Consider the following 18,036-nt stretch of genomic DNA (forward strand, 5'->3'; position numbering starts at 1 on the left):
ACCCAAATGCTTCAGTCAGAACGGACAAACAGACGTCCGGCAGGTTTTTTCTTGGAAGAGGAACCAGACAGGGTTGTCCACTCTCCCCTCTCTTAATGCAATATTTATTGAGCCTCTTGCTGCAACTATTAGACCACATGAGATCATTAATTAATAAGACATACTAATGCCTGAAAAAAGAAAACAAAAATAGAAATCCATATTTTGACATAAATTTAGCAGGTCTACTTATTAAATTGAAAAACGTGAACCATGGATTTTAAGCTGCTATTGGATTTAAATGTGTGGGAACTTTCAAACATACAGACAATTTAGCAAAATGTAGTTATACATAGAAATACAGAAACTGAAGAAAGAAAAGTAGCAAGGAGAAGTGTTTGTCGTCTAATGGTGAGAACTCATCACTTCATTATCTAGAGAGAAAAAAGGGTTTCTGATTTTATTAAACTTTAATTAGATGAAGGTTTAACTCCCGTGTGGTTACCATAGAAACATAAATACCTCAGTCTAATGGAAAAAAAAAAACTTAACAGCTTTGCTAAGAATGAGGAAACGACGTATAAAGAAACCAAAAGTATTCTGACTGTTGAATAGAACACAGACGCTGTTAAAGGTGTTTGAGTCTCTGCTGGAAAAAACGGGATTTGTGGAATATTTCAATCAATCAATCAAGATACTTTATTAATCCCTGGGGGGGAAATTCATTCATTCATTCATTTTCAGCTTGAAGTTCAAGACAGAAGCTGGTGAGTCCTGAGACTGAAAGACTTTGGTTAGAAATGGCTGAGAGAGCTGCTCTTCTGGAATTCCTGAACTGTCACATTTGTTCAGAGACTTTCAATGATCCTGTAACTCTGAGCTGCAACCACAACTTCTGTGAGAGCTGTCTGCAGACGTTCTGGAAACAAACTCAGAACAAAAACTGTCCCATCTGTAAAAGAAAATCATTTGAAGAGTTTCCACTTGTGAACTTTGGTCTGAAGGAACTTGCTGACTCGTTTGCTGGAAGACAGAAATCTGAATCATCAGAGACAAAAACAGGAGAACAGAAGATCATGGAGGTCTGCAGGAAACATTCAGGAGAAACCAAACTGTTCTGTAAAGATGAGCAGAGAGCTTTTTGTCCTTTCTGTGAGTTTTTTCAGCACCAGAATCACAAAGTGGTTCCTGTAGAAGAAGCAGTCAGAGAGCTGAAGGAGGAGCTGAAATCTGACTTAAAGTCTCTGCAGGACAAGAAGATGAAATACAAAGAAGTGGAGGAAACATACAATCAGATGATTCAACACTCCAAGAAGCAGCTGCTGTCCACAGAGACACAGATCAGAGCAGAGTTCAACAAGCTCCACCAGTTCCTGAAGGAGGAAGAGGAGTCCAGACTGGCAGCTCTGAGGGAGGAAGAGGAGCAGAAGAGGAAGACTGTGAGCAGAGAGATGAAGAGGATCCAGGAGCAGATGTCCTCTCTGTCAGAAAGTATCAGTGCTGTTGAAGCAGAGCTGCAGAAAGACAAGGAGGCGTTCCTCAGCAGTTCTAAAGACACTCAGAGCAGAGCCAGGGCCCAGAGCTCGCTGTCAGACCCACAGCTGCTCTCAGGAGCTCTGATAGATGTGGCCAAACATGTGGGCAACCTGTCCTTCAGAGTCTGGGAGAAGATGAAGGAGAAGGTCCACTTCAGTCCCGTCCTCCTCGACCCAAACACTGCAAATGGATGGCTTCATCTGTCTGATGATCTGACCAGTGTGAGAAATGGAGAAACTTCTCAGCAGCTTCCTGACAATCCAGAGAGATTTGTAAAATACATGGAAGTTTTTGGTTTTGAGGGTTTCAGATCAGGGAAACACAGCTGGGAGGTGGAGGTGGGAGATCTTCCTGACTGGACCATTGGTGTTGTTAAGGAGTCTGTTAACAGGAAGGGAGAGAGGTCTGCTTCACCAGAAGATGGAATTTGGTGTTTATTCCACCGTAATGGAGAATACACAAACTGTGATGGTCAGACTGTCACTGTGACCAAGAGTCTCCAGAAGATCAGAGTCCAGCTGGACTATGACAGGGGGGAGGTGTCCTTCTACAACCCTGAAGACATGACTCACATCTACACTCACAAAGACACTTTCACTGAGAAACTTTTACCATATTTCAGTGTTGGAGAATCTGGAGATGCAAAAACCTCTAAACTCCAAATCTGTCCGACTGATTGAGATGATTTGACTCTTTTGTTGTAAAAAGAGATATAAGAGAATTTTTTTCATCTCAATGGTCATCATGATCACCAGAGATTGTTTTTTTTTTTTTTTTTTTGGACCAAAAAATAAGCTGAAATCCTTATTTTTTAAAACCGTAATTTCTTCATTTAAAATATGTTTTATATAGAAATTTGCAATCAAAAACATTGTTTCCACAAATTCTCTTTTCTGGATAAAAATGATTCTACAGTGACTTTGATGTTTTGTAAATAAAATGTCATTAAAGGCTGTTTGAATCTGTTTTCTTTGCTCTTTAGTGTGTCAAACTATTTTACATCTAAATTAAATTCCAGATTTCACCAAAGTGTTCCTAAAAAAAATCCATCAGATTATTTAAATTTTCTTCTGTTTCAGTTCAATTTGAAGCAGCTGTTAAACTGTGAAACTTCACCTGTGTTTCTACTTGAAAATAATTCTTCAGTTGAATCTTTACAAACCAGACAAACCAGAGACTCCACAGATGGAGATATGAGCCGGTTTTTCCACATATTTAAGTCTTCTTCTCAAGTCAGAAACGTTTTCTTCAACTTGTTAACATCAAACTCAGATTTCTGTTCTGCATTTTCCTCCAACTGTAGACAGTTTCTGCTTTGAGGTTTTCATCCCTGAAATCAGCAGAAGATGGAGAGAAAGTTCCCTCTGTCACTGGACCGTCTTTCTGAACACATTTACCTCCAACTTTCTGTCAGACTTTCAAATGTTTGAAAGAAAATCTTCATGATTAACATTTTATAATTTAAGACAGATTTTTCTGTTTTACTCCAAGCTCATCTGATGCACAGAAGAGCTTGGGATTCACTTTATCATCATCATCCTCCTCAATCTTGTTTTAGAGAATCATCAGTAAAATGTGTGATATACCAAAACATGTATTTAATGTGTGCAGAAATATTACTGGAGTTCAGTTGATCAAAAAAAGAACATTAATTTTACCTGAATTTATTTATTTTTGAAAATGTTATTTTACTTTGATATATTTTTTACTTCCCTGAATGTAACACACCGTACCGCCACCAGAGGGCAGCACTTCAGTCAGCAATTCTCAGGCTGCATCCGCCTTCAGATAAATAAATACAAATTCTCTGTTTTTCTGTCAGTCAGAGCTCTGAATCCAGTCAAACTGGATTTCTGTTCTGCTCATGAGCCGAAAGTCAGTGATCTGTAGAGTTGAGATCATTTCTGATTGGATCCTTCTTTCAGTTCAAACACAGGGAGAGGAAAGGATAAAGATGATTGGTTATAAACATCCAAGAAATTCAAGAAGTTTGACAACTTTTTAAAGAAACTAAAGCAATTCTGTGTACCTCCTTTCCCACTGCCAGAGGAAACGAGAGATATTATCTTTACGCTACCTTGTGGACAATATTTTGTTGTTGTTCCCCTTGTGCGATACATTATTAGACTGTCTATGGATACAACATACCAAAAAGAATTGTCAGTCGTGTTTGATGCTACACCGTCTGGACTCTGCATGTTGTTCAAGAGTTCCTACAGAACATGTGTCACAATCTTCTCTTCTGTTAAACATTTAAACCCAAAGATTAGAACTTTTGTTCCAGAAAGATCTTGTTTCTGTTCTTTCAGCTACTTTTAGTCTTTTTTAAATATAATTTTAAGAGTAAAAAACATTGTGCTTTCTTTATTATGAATATGATTTTATTTATACCAAATGTCATATTTACAAAAGCAATTTTTTTACAAAGAAGTCTGAACATCACTCACTTAAGAAAAAAAATTATAAATAATTTAATCTTCGTGTTGAAAAACAGAAAAGCTCAATAAAATAAAACATTTGTAAGTCTATAGTTATATAATCAACTCTCACTGTTTTCTTTAAACACTATTTTTTATGTCTTCTTTCAATACTTAACCATAATTTGTCTTAAATAAATGTTTGATTTGTCATTTATTTAGGTAAACTGATGTATTTTTCCAAATGTTAAATAAAAAAGGAGAAAAATTCACACTAGAACACATCTGCGCACTAAAAATGTTTGATAAAACTATTAAAATTGTAAAAAATACCAAATGAACAACATTAGACAATAGAAGACTCCTTATAAAATCACTGCTAATAAAAGGGTTTTTGAACACAAAACATTATTTTTTTCAAACTTCTGGTAAAATAAAGGTAAAAATTCTAAATTAAAGCCGCTCAAGAGTCCAAAGAGACGATTCTTCTTTAGGAACTGAACCACTGAGGATGGAAGTTTGTTCTTTTTTATTGAACACATCACAACACTAACATACAACCTCTCTTCTAGAGGACAGTAATACAACATAACCTGACCAACAACAGAATCGTTTTCCAGGTTTGCATGTTTTTTTAAAGAGTTCTAATATATTTTAAATTCATTTATTAAACACGTGAAGGAGGGTTTGCTGCTTCTCTATTTACTGCTTTAATGTGATATTTGCTGACTAATAAAATAATCTTCTTGGCTGCTTTGTCCCCTTCGGGGTCGCGGGGGTGTCAGAGCCTAACCTGGCTACTGATGGGTGAAGGCGGGGTTCACCCTGGACAGGTCGCCAGTCTGTCTCAAGGCCTCAATCACACACCCATTCACTCTCACATTCACACCTAATAAACTAATATTAATAATAATTGAGAATGAATCATCTAAATTATCAATCTATTTTCTTAAACTACTAGATCCTTTTTGAGGATATCCAGATCTGTTCCAGTGACTGTTGGTCAAAGGTGAAGAACATCCTGGTCAGACTGTCAGTCTATGAGTCATATGAAGGGCTACCATTTTGAAATAAATGTTGCTTAGTTTGACTTTAGTTATACATTATTAATAATAAATAATGATACTCCTCTATGTAAAGACTCTGATTTCTCACCACAACTATCAAGAATGACAACAAGCTAGGAAACAGATATTAATATTCAGCACTTTATTATTCTCAATAATTGTTACATTTTCAGATGACCACTTACATCACTACATTTCATGGGAAAATGTTCCATTTTCACTATGTTGTACCATGTTTATCAATTATGTAAAGTTAAAGAAAAATCAACTTTCACATTTTTAAACAAATCTTCTCACATTTTGAACTAATGACAAAATCTGCAACATTTTTAACAAAATTAATGATCTTTGAACTGGAGTAGTTCAGAGATCACCTAAACTTTTCTAACGTTAATGTATCATGAACATATTTTAAGATTGTTTCATTTTAATTTTATGTAAATGGAAGTGTAATTTAGAAAAATAGCAACAGAATAAAATTGAATTTGTGTTTGAAAAAGTGTCTCTGGTGCCACAATAAATGAATTTATCCTTGTGATATTAATAAACTTCAATTTAAGTGAGTTGTGCTATTTTTAGAAGAGACTTGAGGGCAACTTGTGTGGTCCTTTAAAATTTAGGCTGGGCCTAATATTTATGTAAAAATCATTTTCTTTGTTTGATGTACTTTGATTCACTTCTTTTGATTTAGCGATTGGGGCAGATAATGTAAGTTTTCTTCTTTCTGCTCCTTTTTATTTATTAACCATTATCATTTCATTATTTTGATTCCATGTATTGTTATTAAACGAAAAAAAAATCACATTTCAAACCAAAGTCTTTTCCTTCTGTTTGTTGTTGGATTTTTTAATACGGAACCGCATAGAGTTTTCCATCCATCCATCTTCTTGACCGCTTCTTCCCTTTCGGGGTCGCGGGGGTGCCGGAGCCTATCCCGGCTACTGATGGGCGAAGGCGGGGTTCACCCTGGACAGGTCGCCAGTCTGTCGCAGGGCATCAATCACACACACATTCACTCTCACATTCACACCTAGGGGCAATTCAGAGTCACCAATTAACCTATGAAGCATGTTTTTGGATTGTGGGAGGAAGCCGGAGTCCCCGGTGAGAACCCACGCATGCACGGGGAGAACATGCAAACTCCACACAGAAAGGTCCCAGCCGGGATTTGAACCAGGGCCTTCTCGCTGTGAGGCGAGAGCGCTAACCACTTGCGCCACCGTGCAGCCCACATAGAGTTTTGATTTGTCAATAAAACTTTGCACTATTTCATTATAAATGTGTCGACCATATAGATCTACAATATTAATATCACCTTTATATTAACCTTTAACCAATGTATCTTTTGAAATGAGTTTTGTTTAACACAGCAATATAAAAATAAAAATGTAGATATTTTTTAAATACAATGAGGAGTTATGTACATTGCATGGCAGAGATGTAAACTTGGAACTGCTTTCAGTCTGTCATTCGACTGATGTTGTGGTGGAAAATTGTATCTTTTGGTGAAATAGTAACTCTTCATTCATTCTGTCTGATTTATTCTTCTGCAGAAGGATAATTGGACACACACAAGTAGAGCATCAGAGACACACTGTCAGGATGGAAAACGCTTGTATGAGTGCACAAAGGTAAGGCACAGTTTAATGTAGATCTACACAGTTTATTATGAGGTGACGGAAAATTCCATCACAATTTTCAGAGCAAAGATATTTGCTGTCATCTGGCGGTCAGATTTAGAACTGCACCTGACATGAGATTTAGCCCTTCATCTATATAAACTATCGGAACGACAGCATTTTTTGAGACATAAATTGAGTCTTTTTCAAATTAATAGTATTTTTAGACTATCATTTTAAAAATATTTAGAGTCGTTATTTCCACAACAATTTTACTTTAAATAAATGTAATGTATAATGTAAATCCAATATTTTACACGAATAAAAAAGGTCTCTTTATCGTAACTGATAATTCGAATAGATATAAAATGTGATTACAGGATGTAATCTGCAGGCTACTTCATAATTTTAGTGTTAAGCAGCTTTAACATGCAAATACAATTCAAGGAGATTGAAAATAAACGAAATGGTTTACTTTAGTAAATCACATGTGTAACTAGCCCTCTAGTGGAGGAAAACTGCACTGCAGCTTCTCTAGGAAAAAGGAAATGAAACTGAAGGAAACCGAAACTATTCTGGCTTTGTTGAACTGAACTCAGACGCAATTAAAAGTGTCCAAGTCTCTGTTGAAAAAACAACGATTTGTGGAATATTTTCATCCTAAACGTAAAGACAGAAGCTGGTGAGTCCTGAGACGGAAATGGCTGAGAGAGCTGCTCTTATGGAATACCTAAACTGTCACGTTTGTTCAGAGACTTTCAATGATCCTGTAACTCTGAGCTGCAACCACAACTTCTGTTCGAGCTGTCTGCAGAAGTTCTGGGAACAAACTCAGAACAAAAACTGTCCCATCTGTAAAAGAAAATCACTTGAAGAGTTTCCTCCTGTGAACTTTGGTCTGAAGGAACTTGCTGATTCGTTTGCTGGAAGACAGAAATCTGAATCATCAGAGACAAAAACAGGAGAACAGAAGATCATGGAGGTCTGCAGGAAACATTCAGGAGAAACCAATCTGTTCTGTACAGACGAGTGGAAAATATTTTGTGCTGTTTGTGAGTTTTCTCTGCACCAGAGTCACAAAGTGGTTCCTGTAGAAGAAGCAGTCAGAGAGCTGAAGGAGGAGCTGAAATCTGACTTAAAGTCTCTGCAGGACAAGAAGATGAAATACAAAGAAGTGGAGGAAACATACAATCAGATGATTCAACACTCCAAGAAGCAGCTGCTGTCCACAGAGACACAGATCAGAGCAGAGTTCAACAAGCTCCACCAGTTCCTGAAGGAGGAAGAGGAGTCCAGACTGGCAGCTCTGAGGGAGGAAGAGGAGCAGAAGAGGAAGACTGTGAGCAGAGAGATGAAGAGGATCCAGGAGCAGATGTCCTCTCTGTCAGAAAGTATCAGTGCTGTTGAAGCAGAGCTGCAGAAAGACAAGGAGGCGTTCCTCAGCAGTTCTAAAGACACTCAGAGCAGAGCCAGGGCCCAGAGCTCGCTGTCAGACCCACAGCTGCTCTCAGGAGCTCTGATAGATGTGGCCAAACATGTGGGCAACCTGTCCTTCAGAGTCTGGGAGAAGATGAAGGAGAAGGTCCACTTCAGTCCCGTCCTCCTCGACCCAAACACTGCACATGGATGTCTTCTTCTTTCTGATGATCTAACCAGTGTGAGACATGGAGAAACTTCTCAGCAGCTTCCTGATAATCCAGAGAGGAACATGAAATATTCTGATGTTTTTGGTTCTGAGGGTTTCAGATCAGGGAAACACAGCTGGGAGGTGGAGGTGGGAGATCATCCTTACTGGTTCATTGGTGTGGCTAAAGAGTCTGTTAACAGGAAGGGAGAGTGTTCTGCTTCACCAAAAGATGGATTCTGGTGTTTATCACATGATAATGGAAAATACACTAACGGTGTTTGTCAGACTGTCACTGTGACCAAGAGTCTCCAGAAGATCAGAGTCCAGATGGACTATGACAGGGGGGAGGTGTCCTTCTACAACCCTGAAGACATGACTCACATCTACACTCACAAAGACACTTTCACTGAGAAACTTTTACCATATTTCAGTGTTGGAGAATCTGGAGATGCAAAAACCTCTAAACTCCAAATCTGTCCGACTGATTGAGATGATTTGACTCTTGTTATAAAAAAAATAACTGAGATCTTTTCTTTCCTCACAATGATCATCTCATGAGGTTTTAACAGCTTCTTTACATTTTTAAGTTTTCTTTTTCTCAAGTCAGAAATATTTTGCTTCATGTTGGTAAATCCAGATTTCTGTTCTTCATTGTGAACAACTCTGTCCTCATCATTACAATTCCACTACTGTGTTTCATAGATAGAAATTCAAATATTAACAGGTCAGAACAACTTTCTTGGTTAAAATATTTTAACCTTATTCTTTGTTTAAGTACAATTTCCACTTTTTGTAAATTATTAAATAAATACTGATCAAAACAATGTAATTTACAACTGTCGTTTCTGAGTCTGTTTTAATTTGTACTCTTTATTCAGCAGCTTTTCTCTTTAGGCCTGTTTGTGTCTCAAATATGTCACTCACACACTTTTCCTTTTAGAGCTGAGCTTTCACTCCTTTAACGTGAAGTTCAAACGTCTTGTAATTTTCTCTTATAATCTAAAATCCTCTGCCATCCTTCAGCTTGTGTTATTCTTGTGATCAACCTGCTGTGTTTGTTTGAACATCATCCTCTTCATGGAAACACTTCACTGTTTGAGGAAATCACTCAAATTGTGTAAGAAACTATGAAATGTATTCAGTGAGTGCAGCAATATTACAGTAGTTCAGTTTATTAAAGAAATCAAATTAAAGATGAAAAATATGTTTCCTGGCGTATTAAATTTATTTAATAAATACAATAAACACAATCAGGAAATTCTTCTTTTAATTTGAAAAGAGAGATGAGCTTTTGCTGCTGTCCATGCTGTTGCTGAGATCTTGTAGAATTTTTGAAAACCAAAATCACAAACATTTGTTCCATAAATTCTCAGATTTTTTGTCTTCTGGATAAAAATGAAGCCACAGTGACCCAGAAAATGTGACTTTGATGTTTTGTAAATAAAATCTCATTAAAGGCTGATTGAATCTGTTTCCTTTGATCTTTAGTGTCTCAAATTATTTTAACATCTGAGTTTAATTCCAGATTTCACCTTCAACATCTCTAAAACATCCTGGCTTTGGCTGCCCCACAGAAGGTTCTTCCTGGGGTTGTTAGCGTCTGTTTAGACAGAGAGATCCACAGTGTTCAGCTGGTAGCAGAAGAGAGAAAAGAAGTGACCGTCTGTGATCACATGTGATCCATTCTCCTGTGTCATCAAGTCATTGATTCAGTCTTATTTTTTTAATGTACCAGTTAAGCAAATGTAAAGTTTTGTTTTTGTGTAAAATGTAAGAGTTGTTCCACAAGACACAATTGTGAGGAGAAAAGTTGGGTTTAAATAAAAGATTCCAGCACAACGAAACAGATGAAAATGAGTTAATTTGACAGGAATTTTCCAAACAGAGAACAGACATTTCTGTCAGAAATTTAGATCTTTTTACCAAAAAAGATGATTTAGGAAAACGTTCCTGTTTGGATTCTTACGAAAACTTACATCTAAATACATTTTTAGAATTTGATTACAGACCGTAAAAATAAAAACCTCTAGTCTTACATCAGAGTTTGAGAGAACAGTTTTTTTTATTCCTCAGAAAAATGAATAGCATTTTTATTCAACTTGGGTTTTGGTGAAATCTAGCAATAGAAAAAAAAGAACCTAAGAAGCTCCATACATCCCTTGTACTTTGCTTATCAGTTTCCTGCTGATAAGTCCCTGGTTAATCCGCCAGTAAACCTCTTTTAACAGGTGTAAAATGATCATCCATATCTTTATGTGTTTCTGATATTTTAATACCTATACATGGAATAATATAAAATTGATTTTTTTTGTCCTGTCCCTTTTAAATAAATAAAATTGAATTGAACAGAAATGTTCACAGGAAAACCACAAATCTCATTAGGAGGAATCTTTTTAGAGGTTTGATTTGACACTTTTAAAAATCAAGTTTGAATCCCAAATTCAAATGGAACATATATAGCGTCTGGAGTTTCTTTGATATAAAAAAAAATGGTCTCATCTGCAAGACATATTTAGTTTACTCCTCAGTGCCTTTAAATGAGTGCTGTTGAATCAGATCATTTTAAAATTTGACCCACGAGTAAAAATAGATTTGAAGTTGGACATCTTTGTCACACTCCTTTGTTAATATTAAATCCACTAGTTGTGCCATAAAAGTTTAACAGCACTGTTATTATCTTTGTAGAGAGTTTGAAAGTCCAAAGTTTAAAATGATAAGGTGTCAATAATACATTTATGTCTAACTGTGTGGAAAGCTTTCTTAAAATCTAAAACCAGAATTGCAAGATCACCGGGATCAAATCTTTCTGATCCACTAAGTCCAGAACCAGTCTAATGTTAACAGAAATGTGCTGACCAGACAGAAAACCATTTATGGACTCATGAATGATGAAGACTTGGAAGACGATTTTAGTCTTTGGGCTAAAACAAGTGTCAATATTTATAGTCATTATTCAATAATGGAACACCACACTGATTATCTATGATTCAATGATCCTTTTTTGAATTTGAGAGTTAGATCTTATTTCCTTGTGTGAGGCAATTCTTTGTTTAAAGATTCATCATTTAGAACCAGGAGAAATTCAGAAATGAGAATCTGTGATAAAATGATATGGTCAAACCATCATTGTCTGGTAGTTTGACAAAGTTAAAACTTTTCATTCTCCATTTTATCTCTACATTTAAGAACATTTTCATCTCATTCCTGTTTCAAAATATTCCTTGATTGTTAAACTTCTGTTAGTGAAATATCAAATTTCAAATATATCAATACTGTCTGAGATCTCTATGAAATATTGACACACATTTTTAACATTTTATGTAATTATCTGTAACAGAATTATTTATAATTAATCTTGACAGTGAAATTATTTCTCTGTTCTTTTGATTTATGTTAAACAATATTTACTATTTGTTCTAACTTCTTCAAGCCATTTCAATCTGGACTATATGAAATCTCTTTTTTGTGATAATTTAACTGACTCTTCTTTATCGAATTTTTCTTTTGGAACATAATTTTACAAAATCAGATAACAAATCTTCTAATCTCATACTTTAATAATTCCTAAAACTTTCCCTGTTGACTAATATTTAATGCAATCCAATACTGTTTGATACAGTATTGGATTTTATTGTTTTTACTACCAATAATTAACTTAACATTGTGATATTTTTCTATAAATAACAAATCAAAAACAAAACAAATCAAATCATTCCATGTTCTTTGCTATGCGTTTAGAGCAAGTAGGTATTGGGTTTTGATTTACCCCCCTGGCCAATCCATTTTTGTCCCCCAAAATGTTCAAAGGGACAACGTGAAGCCCCACCCTCTCCCGTACGACATCATATCCTATCTCTACAGTCAGATGTTTGATGTGTGGAGGTCCAGGCTGCAAAAATACCAACAATCTTGAAGTTCTCCAGAAAAACCTGGGACCCAGTTCATTAGAAACACACACCATTTCTGTGGTTGTCACTGAGAGGAGAAATGCAGTCTGGCCAAAACACAGACAAAGAATATTAGGTGAGGTCTTAATGTGATGAAGAGGCTGAGACATTAGGGTCCATGTGCAAATGATTAGACTGAACAGAGCGAGGGAAGGACATAAACGGCGTCAAAAAGCAGGCAATGGTCAAAAACACAGAGGCGAGGCAGAAGAGAGAGTAAACAGGCATAGGTCAAAAAGACGGAGAATCAAACAAGGTAAACTCCTCAGAATGACGGGTAAACACAATCAAGACTTCGCAGTGAAGATAAGACTGGAGTGGGTATAAATGCTGGTAGTTCTGATGAAGATGATGATGATGATGATGATGAGCTGTGTGTGGAGAAGACAGAAGGGGTGGAGTGAGGAAGGTGCTGAAGATGGTTAGCACTCAGAAGAGGAGTCTCTCTGGTGGTCGGAGGAGGACATGGCTGAGTGAGTCCTGACACTTAAGCTATCATTCTTAAAAGTCAGGTCTTTAGCAGGGAAAACATTTTTAATTGAGGATTTTATTACTGAGTATAACCTTATTGGATGTTTTTAGTTGAAACCTGGTTAGATGACAATAATAGTGCAGCTGTTCTTCACTTTTATCATTTACAACTGAACAATGCAACTAAGTCCTATTTTTTTACATAGCTACCAAAAACTTCCATAATGCTTGGGTCTTATTCGCTACAGTCGACAGGTTGAACAAAACCCCCTGTGTCAGTGGCACCAGAACTTTAGTCCACCAAAGCCTGTAATGACTTTGACAAATTTTTCAGGGACAAAATCAAAAACATTAGACAAACAATGGTTTCATTCACTACAAGTCCAGGATATGAAACATATTTATTAGAAGCCAGTATAAACCCCATGGCTCAGTTTGAACCCATAAACAGTAAAGAACTGCAGGACATCCTATGTCAACTGAACTCCTCGTTCTGCTGTCTGGACATTCTACCCACAAACTTTTTCACACAAGTTTCAAAGATCCTGGAGCCAATCCTACTCCAGATTGTGAACTTGTCTTTAACATCTGGTGTTTTCCCAGAACCATTGAAAACAGCTGTAATCAAACCTCTCCTAAAAAAGAACAATCTAGACATAACACAAATGAACAACTACAGACCAATATTAAACCTGGTATTTTTAAGTAAGATAATTGAAAAAGCTGTTTTTAATCAGTTAAATTAATTATTAAAAAGAAACAACAGTCAGGCTTCAGACAGAACCACAGCACTGAGACTGCTCTGACGAAAGTGACTATTGATATACCTTTGAATATAGATGGTGGAAATATGTCAGTGCTTGTTTTATTGGATCTCAGTGCCACATTTGATACAGTGGGCCACGCTATACTACTCAAATGACAGGAGAACTTGGTAGGTTTTGTTGGGCCAGTATTAAACCTGTTCAAAACATAGTTGGTAAACAGGAAATATTTTGTGTCAATTGGTAACTTCACATCTTAACCAACAGAAATTACACGTGGAGTTCCCCAAGACTCAATCCTAGGCCACTTCTATTTACATACATGCTCCCATTTGCTCAGGTTATAAAGAAGAACCTTAGTTACCATAGCTATGCAGATGACTCACAGATATATATTACATTGACCTCAAAAGACCGAGATCCTGTACAGGCTCTTGGTAAATGCATTGAGGACATTAATGACTGGATGAGCTAAAACTTCTTAATTCACAAAAACAAAACTGAGGTTATGGTCTTTGGGGCAATAGAAAGGTTTGACGTCACTATAGAGCTTCAATCTATTAATCTAAAAACTACCAACCAGGCCAGACACCTGGGTGTAGTGATGGACACAAACTTATATTTTGATAAACACATTAATGCAGTCACAAAACCAGCCTATCAACTCAAAAATATCACAAGGATCAAAGATCTGATGTCGAAGCAGAACCTGGAGAAACTAGTGCATGCTTTCATCTTTAGTCGACTTGACTATTGTAACAGTGTTTTTACAGGACTACCAATAAAATCCATCAGGAAACTGCAGTTTTGCAAGGACCAAGAAAGTAGACCACATCAGTCCAGTTCTGAGGTCTTTACACTGGTTACCTGTCTGTCAGAGGATAGACTTTAAAGTTCTTTTACTGGTTTATAAAGCTTTGAATGGTTTAGCACCAAAATACATGACTGACCTCCTGACCCAGTATGTACCAGCCAGACCTCTCCGGTCATCTGAATATAGTCTTTCGTCAGTTCCTAAAGTCAAAACTAAACATGGAGAAGCTGCATTCAGCTTTTATGCTCCACAGATCTGGAGCAGACTTCCAGAAAACCTTAGATCAGCTGAAACCCTCAGTGTATTTAAATCCAGATGTATTTGACTAGTATGTATTCAAAAGTTTAAATCTGCACTGTTTTTCTATCCTTGTTTTGAATTCAGTTCTTTTTACTTTCTTTCAACCTTATGCTTTGTTACGTTGTGAGCTTCGGACCACAGTCTGTGCGTCTGCTCTGCACGAGAGACCCGCTGGATTCAGGAAAGTCATGTCTCCCGGGAGAACTGTATCTCTGAGCGGCTTCAGGACGGTATGAGGCGGCGGAGGTGGCTTTTGAATGAGGAAATGCCGCTCCCCGCACCAAACAGTCCTGAGAAACCATGTAAAAATCACATAAATTCATATTTCCAATCTGATCTTATTCCCAAATATTAACGTGCGGGAAATATGCACATTATATTTGGGAATAAGATCAGCCTTTATTCTCACTCAGTAGATCATGTCACTCTACACATGATCTTTGTTTGCTTACAACAGAACTCATTATTTCTTCTTCTACGACTATTTCCGGTATTTTAGACAGTTCTGCGCGTGTCAAAATTATTTATTCTGATCAACCGCTTGGCACATGGAAACATTTGTTACAATCGGATGAAGTTATTCAGGGGCCATGTGCGCAGTTCTATTTTAATCCGATCTTTGATCTGATTATGGACATTTTGCACATGTAAACGCTACTACTGATACCCTTGTAATGTACAATGCTCTGTTTTCCAAATAGAAAGCCAAAGATCATCATAACTAATCTCTCAGCCTCCATGATTGTAGTGTTGCTTCAACAGGTTACCAGCGCAAGATAACATAGGGGCGTTAATATCAAAAACATAAAATAATCAAGCGGGTGAGATATAATTACCTGGGGGCCACATCTGACCCCCAGGCCTTGACTTTGACACGTAATTTAGAGGAACATCAGGAGGATCGGACTGAGGCTGAAGTCAGAGAAGATCAACCAAACATAGACAAATGTTAGCATGGACTATAAAATTGCAATTTTGTCTCAAGACTCTCCAGAACCAGAGCCAACCCACATCTTACCTGAGATAAGAAGGAAAAGGACTGGACTGTTGCTCAATGGTCCAAAGCTCAACTTTCTGCTAATAAACTGGAGGAAGAAGCTGATTGAGGTAATAGCTCAAGAAGAAACCGAACAGATTCTGACTTTGTTGAACTGAACTCAGACGGAAATAAAGGCGATTAAATCTGTGCTGGAAAAAAAAAAAAGATTTGTGGAATATTTTCATCCTGAACTTAAAGACAGAAGCTGGTGAGTCCTGAGACTGAAAGACTGCTTAGAAATGGCTGAGAGAGCTGCTCTTTTGGAATCTTTCCTGAACTGTCACATTTGTTCAGAGACTTTCAATGATCCTGTAACTCTGAGCTGCAACCACAACTTCTGTTCAAGCTGTCTGCAGAAGTTCTGGGAACAAACTCAGAACAAAAACTGTCCCATCTGTAAAAGAAAAACATCTAAAGATCCTGCTGTGAACTTCAGCCTGAAGGAACTTGCTGACTCGTTTGCTGGAAGACTGAAATCTGAATCATCAGAGACAAAAACAGGAGAACAGAAGATCATGGAGGTCTGCAGCAAACATCCAGAAGAATCCAAACTGTTCTGTAAAGATGAGCAGAGAGATTTTTGTCCTGTCTGTCAGCTTTCTCTGCACCAGAGTCACAAAGTGGTTCATGTAGAAGAAGCAGTCAGAGAGCTGAAGGAGGAGCTGAAATCTGACTTAAAGTCTCTGCAGGACAAGAAGATGAAATACAAAGAAGTGGAGGAAACATACAATCAGATGATTCAACACTCCAAGAAGCAGCTGCTGTCCACAGAGACACAGATCAGAGCAGAGTTCAACAAGCTCCACCAGTTCCTGAAGGAGGAAGAGGAGTCCAGACTGGCAGCTCTGAGAGAGGAAGAGGAGCAGAAGGGGAAGACTGTGAGCAGAGAGATGAAGAGGATCCAGGAGCAGATGTCCTCTCTGTCAGAAAGTATCAGTGCTGTTGAAGCAGAGCTGCAGAAAGACAAGGAGGCGTTCCTCAGCAGTTCTAAAGACACTCAGAGCAGAGCCAGAGCCCAGAGCTCACTGTCAGACCCACAGCTGCTCTCAGGAGCTCTGATAGATGTGGCCAAACATGTGGGCAACCTGTCCTTCAGAGTCTGGGAGAAGATGAAGGAGAAGGTCCACTTCAGTCCCGTCCTCCTCGACCCAAACACTGCAAACAGACGGCTTTATCTGTCTGATGATCTGACCAGTGTGAGAGTAGGAGAAACTTCTCAGCAGCTTCCTGACAATCCAGAGAGAAACATGGAATATACTGATGTTTTTGGCTCTGAGAACTTAAAATCAGGGAAACACAGGTGGGAGGTGGAGGTGGGAGATCTGCCCGTCTGGAATATTGGTGTGGCTAAAGAGTCTGTTAACAGGAAGGGAGAGAGGGTTGCTTCACCAAAAGATGGATGCTGGTGTTTATTACATCGTAATGGAAAATACGCAAACGGTTTTGGTCACACTCTTACTGCGACCAAGAGTCTCCAGAAGATCAGAGTCCAGCTGGACTATGACAGGGGGGAGGTGTCCTTCTACAACCCTGAAGACATGACTCACATCTACACTTACAAAGACACTTTCACTGAGAAACTTTTACCACATTTCACTGTTGGAAAATCTGTAGATGCAAAAACCTCTAAACTCCAAATCTGTCCGACTGATTGAGATGATTTGACTCTTTTGTCATAAATATGTTTTTATTTCATCACGTTTTGATCAATCCAGAAGATTAGATTTTCTTCCCACAAAAATCAAAGCCTATTTCGCTCTCTTTTTTTTTTGATAACTGAAAATATTCCAAAACTGTGTAAACCTCAATATTGTTGTGCTATGGAAAATTGAAATCTCAAACACCAGAAATTCTGATTTTTTTTGTCTTCTATAAAAATGATCCCACAATGATCCAGAAAATGTGACTTTGATGTTTTGCAAATAAATTCCCATTAAAGGCTGATTAAAATTGTTATCTTTGCTCTTTTGTGTCTCAGACTATTTTTCATCTAAATTTAATTCCAGATTTCACTGCAGCCTTTTTAAATATATCCCTTAAAGTGTTAAATTTTTTTGCTTTTTTTGATTCAAGATATATTAAAGAAGATGTTGAATCCTCTTCACAAGTGAGAAAACAGAGTTCAGGAGTGGCTTAGAGAAGAGCTCTGCATGAAATGTCTTTCTGAGGCTTTGGAAAGAAGAACAGAATAATTTTTTCTCAGTTTGACTTTAGCTTTGTTTTGGTCACAAGTACGTCACTCACACAGTTGATGAGCTTTCACACTTAGTAAAGTTTAAAATACTCTAACAGAGAGAAATGTATTCAAGGAGTGAAGCACAATTGTAGAAGTTCAGTTTACCAGATGAAATCCAATTAAAAATGAATACTAATTTTGCTCAAAATATTTTTCCTTTATAAATGAAATCAGTAATTTTTTCAGTAATTTTGAAAATCGTATCCTTTCTCCTGGATGT

General features: G+C 37.3%; 3 protein-coding genes across 3 annotated transcripts; all 3 read left to right on the forward strand.

Moving 5' to 3' along the window:
- The first annotated feature begins 486 nt into the window (after positions 1-486).
- On the forward strand, positions 487-2,286 carry LOC112148566 (nuclear factor 7, ovary-like). The gene has a single exon (XM_024275785.2). The coding sequence runs from the start codon at positions 780-782 to the stop codon at positions 2,193-2,195; it is 1,416 nt and encodes a 471-aa protein (XP_024131553.1). The 5' UTR covers positions 487-779; the 3' UTR covers positions 2,196-2,286.
- Positions 2,287-7,144: 4,858 nt separating this feature from the next.
- Positions 7,145-9,267, forward strand: LOC112147998 (nuclear factor 7, ovary-like). The gene has a single exon (XM_024274747.2). It carries the CDS (start codon positions 7,319-7,321, stop codon positions 8,732-8,734), a length of 1,416 nt encoding a protein of 471 aa, XP_024130515.1. The 5' UTR covers positions 7,145-7,318; the 3' UTR covers positions 8,735-9,267.
- Positions 9,268-15,588: 6,321 nt separating this feature from the next.
- Positions 15,589-17,259, forward strand: LOC112148438 (nuclear factor 7, ovary-like). Its single transcript, XM_024275561.2, has one exon. It carries the CDS (start codon positions 15,820-15,822, stop codon positions 17,233-17,235), a length of 1,416 nt encoding a protein of 471 aa, XP_024131329.1. The 5' UTR covers positions 15,589-15,819; the 3' UTR covers positions 17,236-17,259.
- The last annotated feature ends 777 nt before the right edge of the window (positions 17,260-18,036 follow it).

The sequence above is a fragment of the Oryzias melastigma genome, linkage group LG9, assembly GCF_002922805.2.
Source record: "Oryzias melastigma strain HK-1 linkage group LG9, ASM292280v2, whole genome shotgun sequence".
Taxonomy (NCBI): Eukaryota; Metazoa; Chordata; class Actinopteri; order Beloniformes; family Adrianichthyidae; genus Oryzias; species Oryzias melastigma.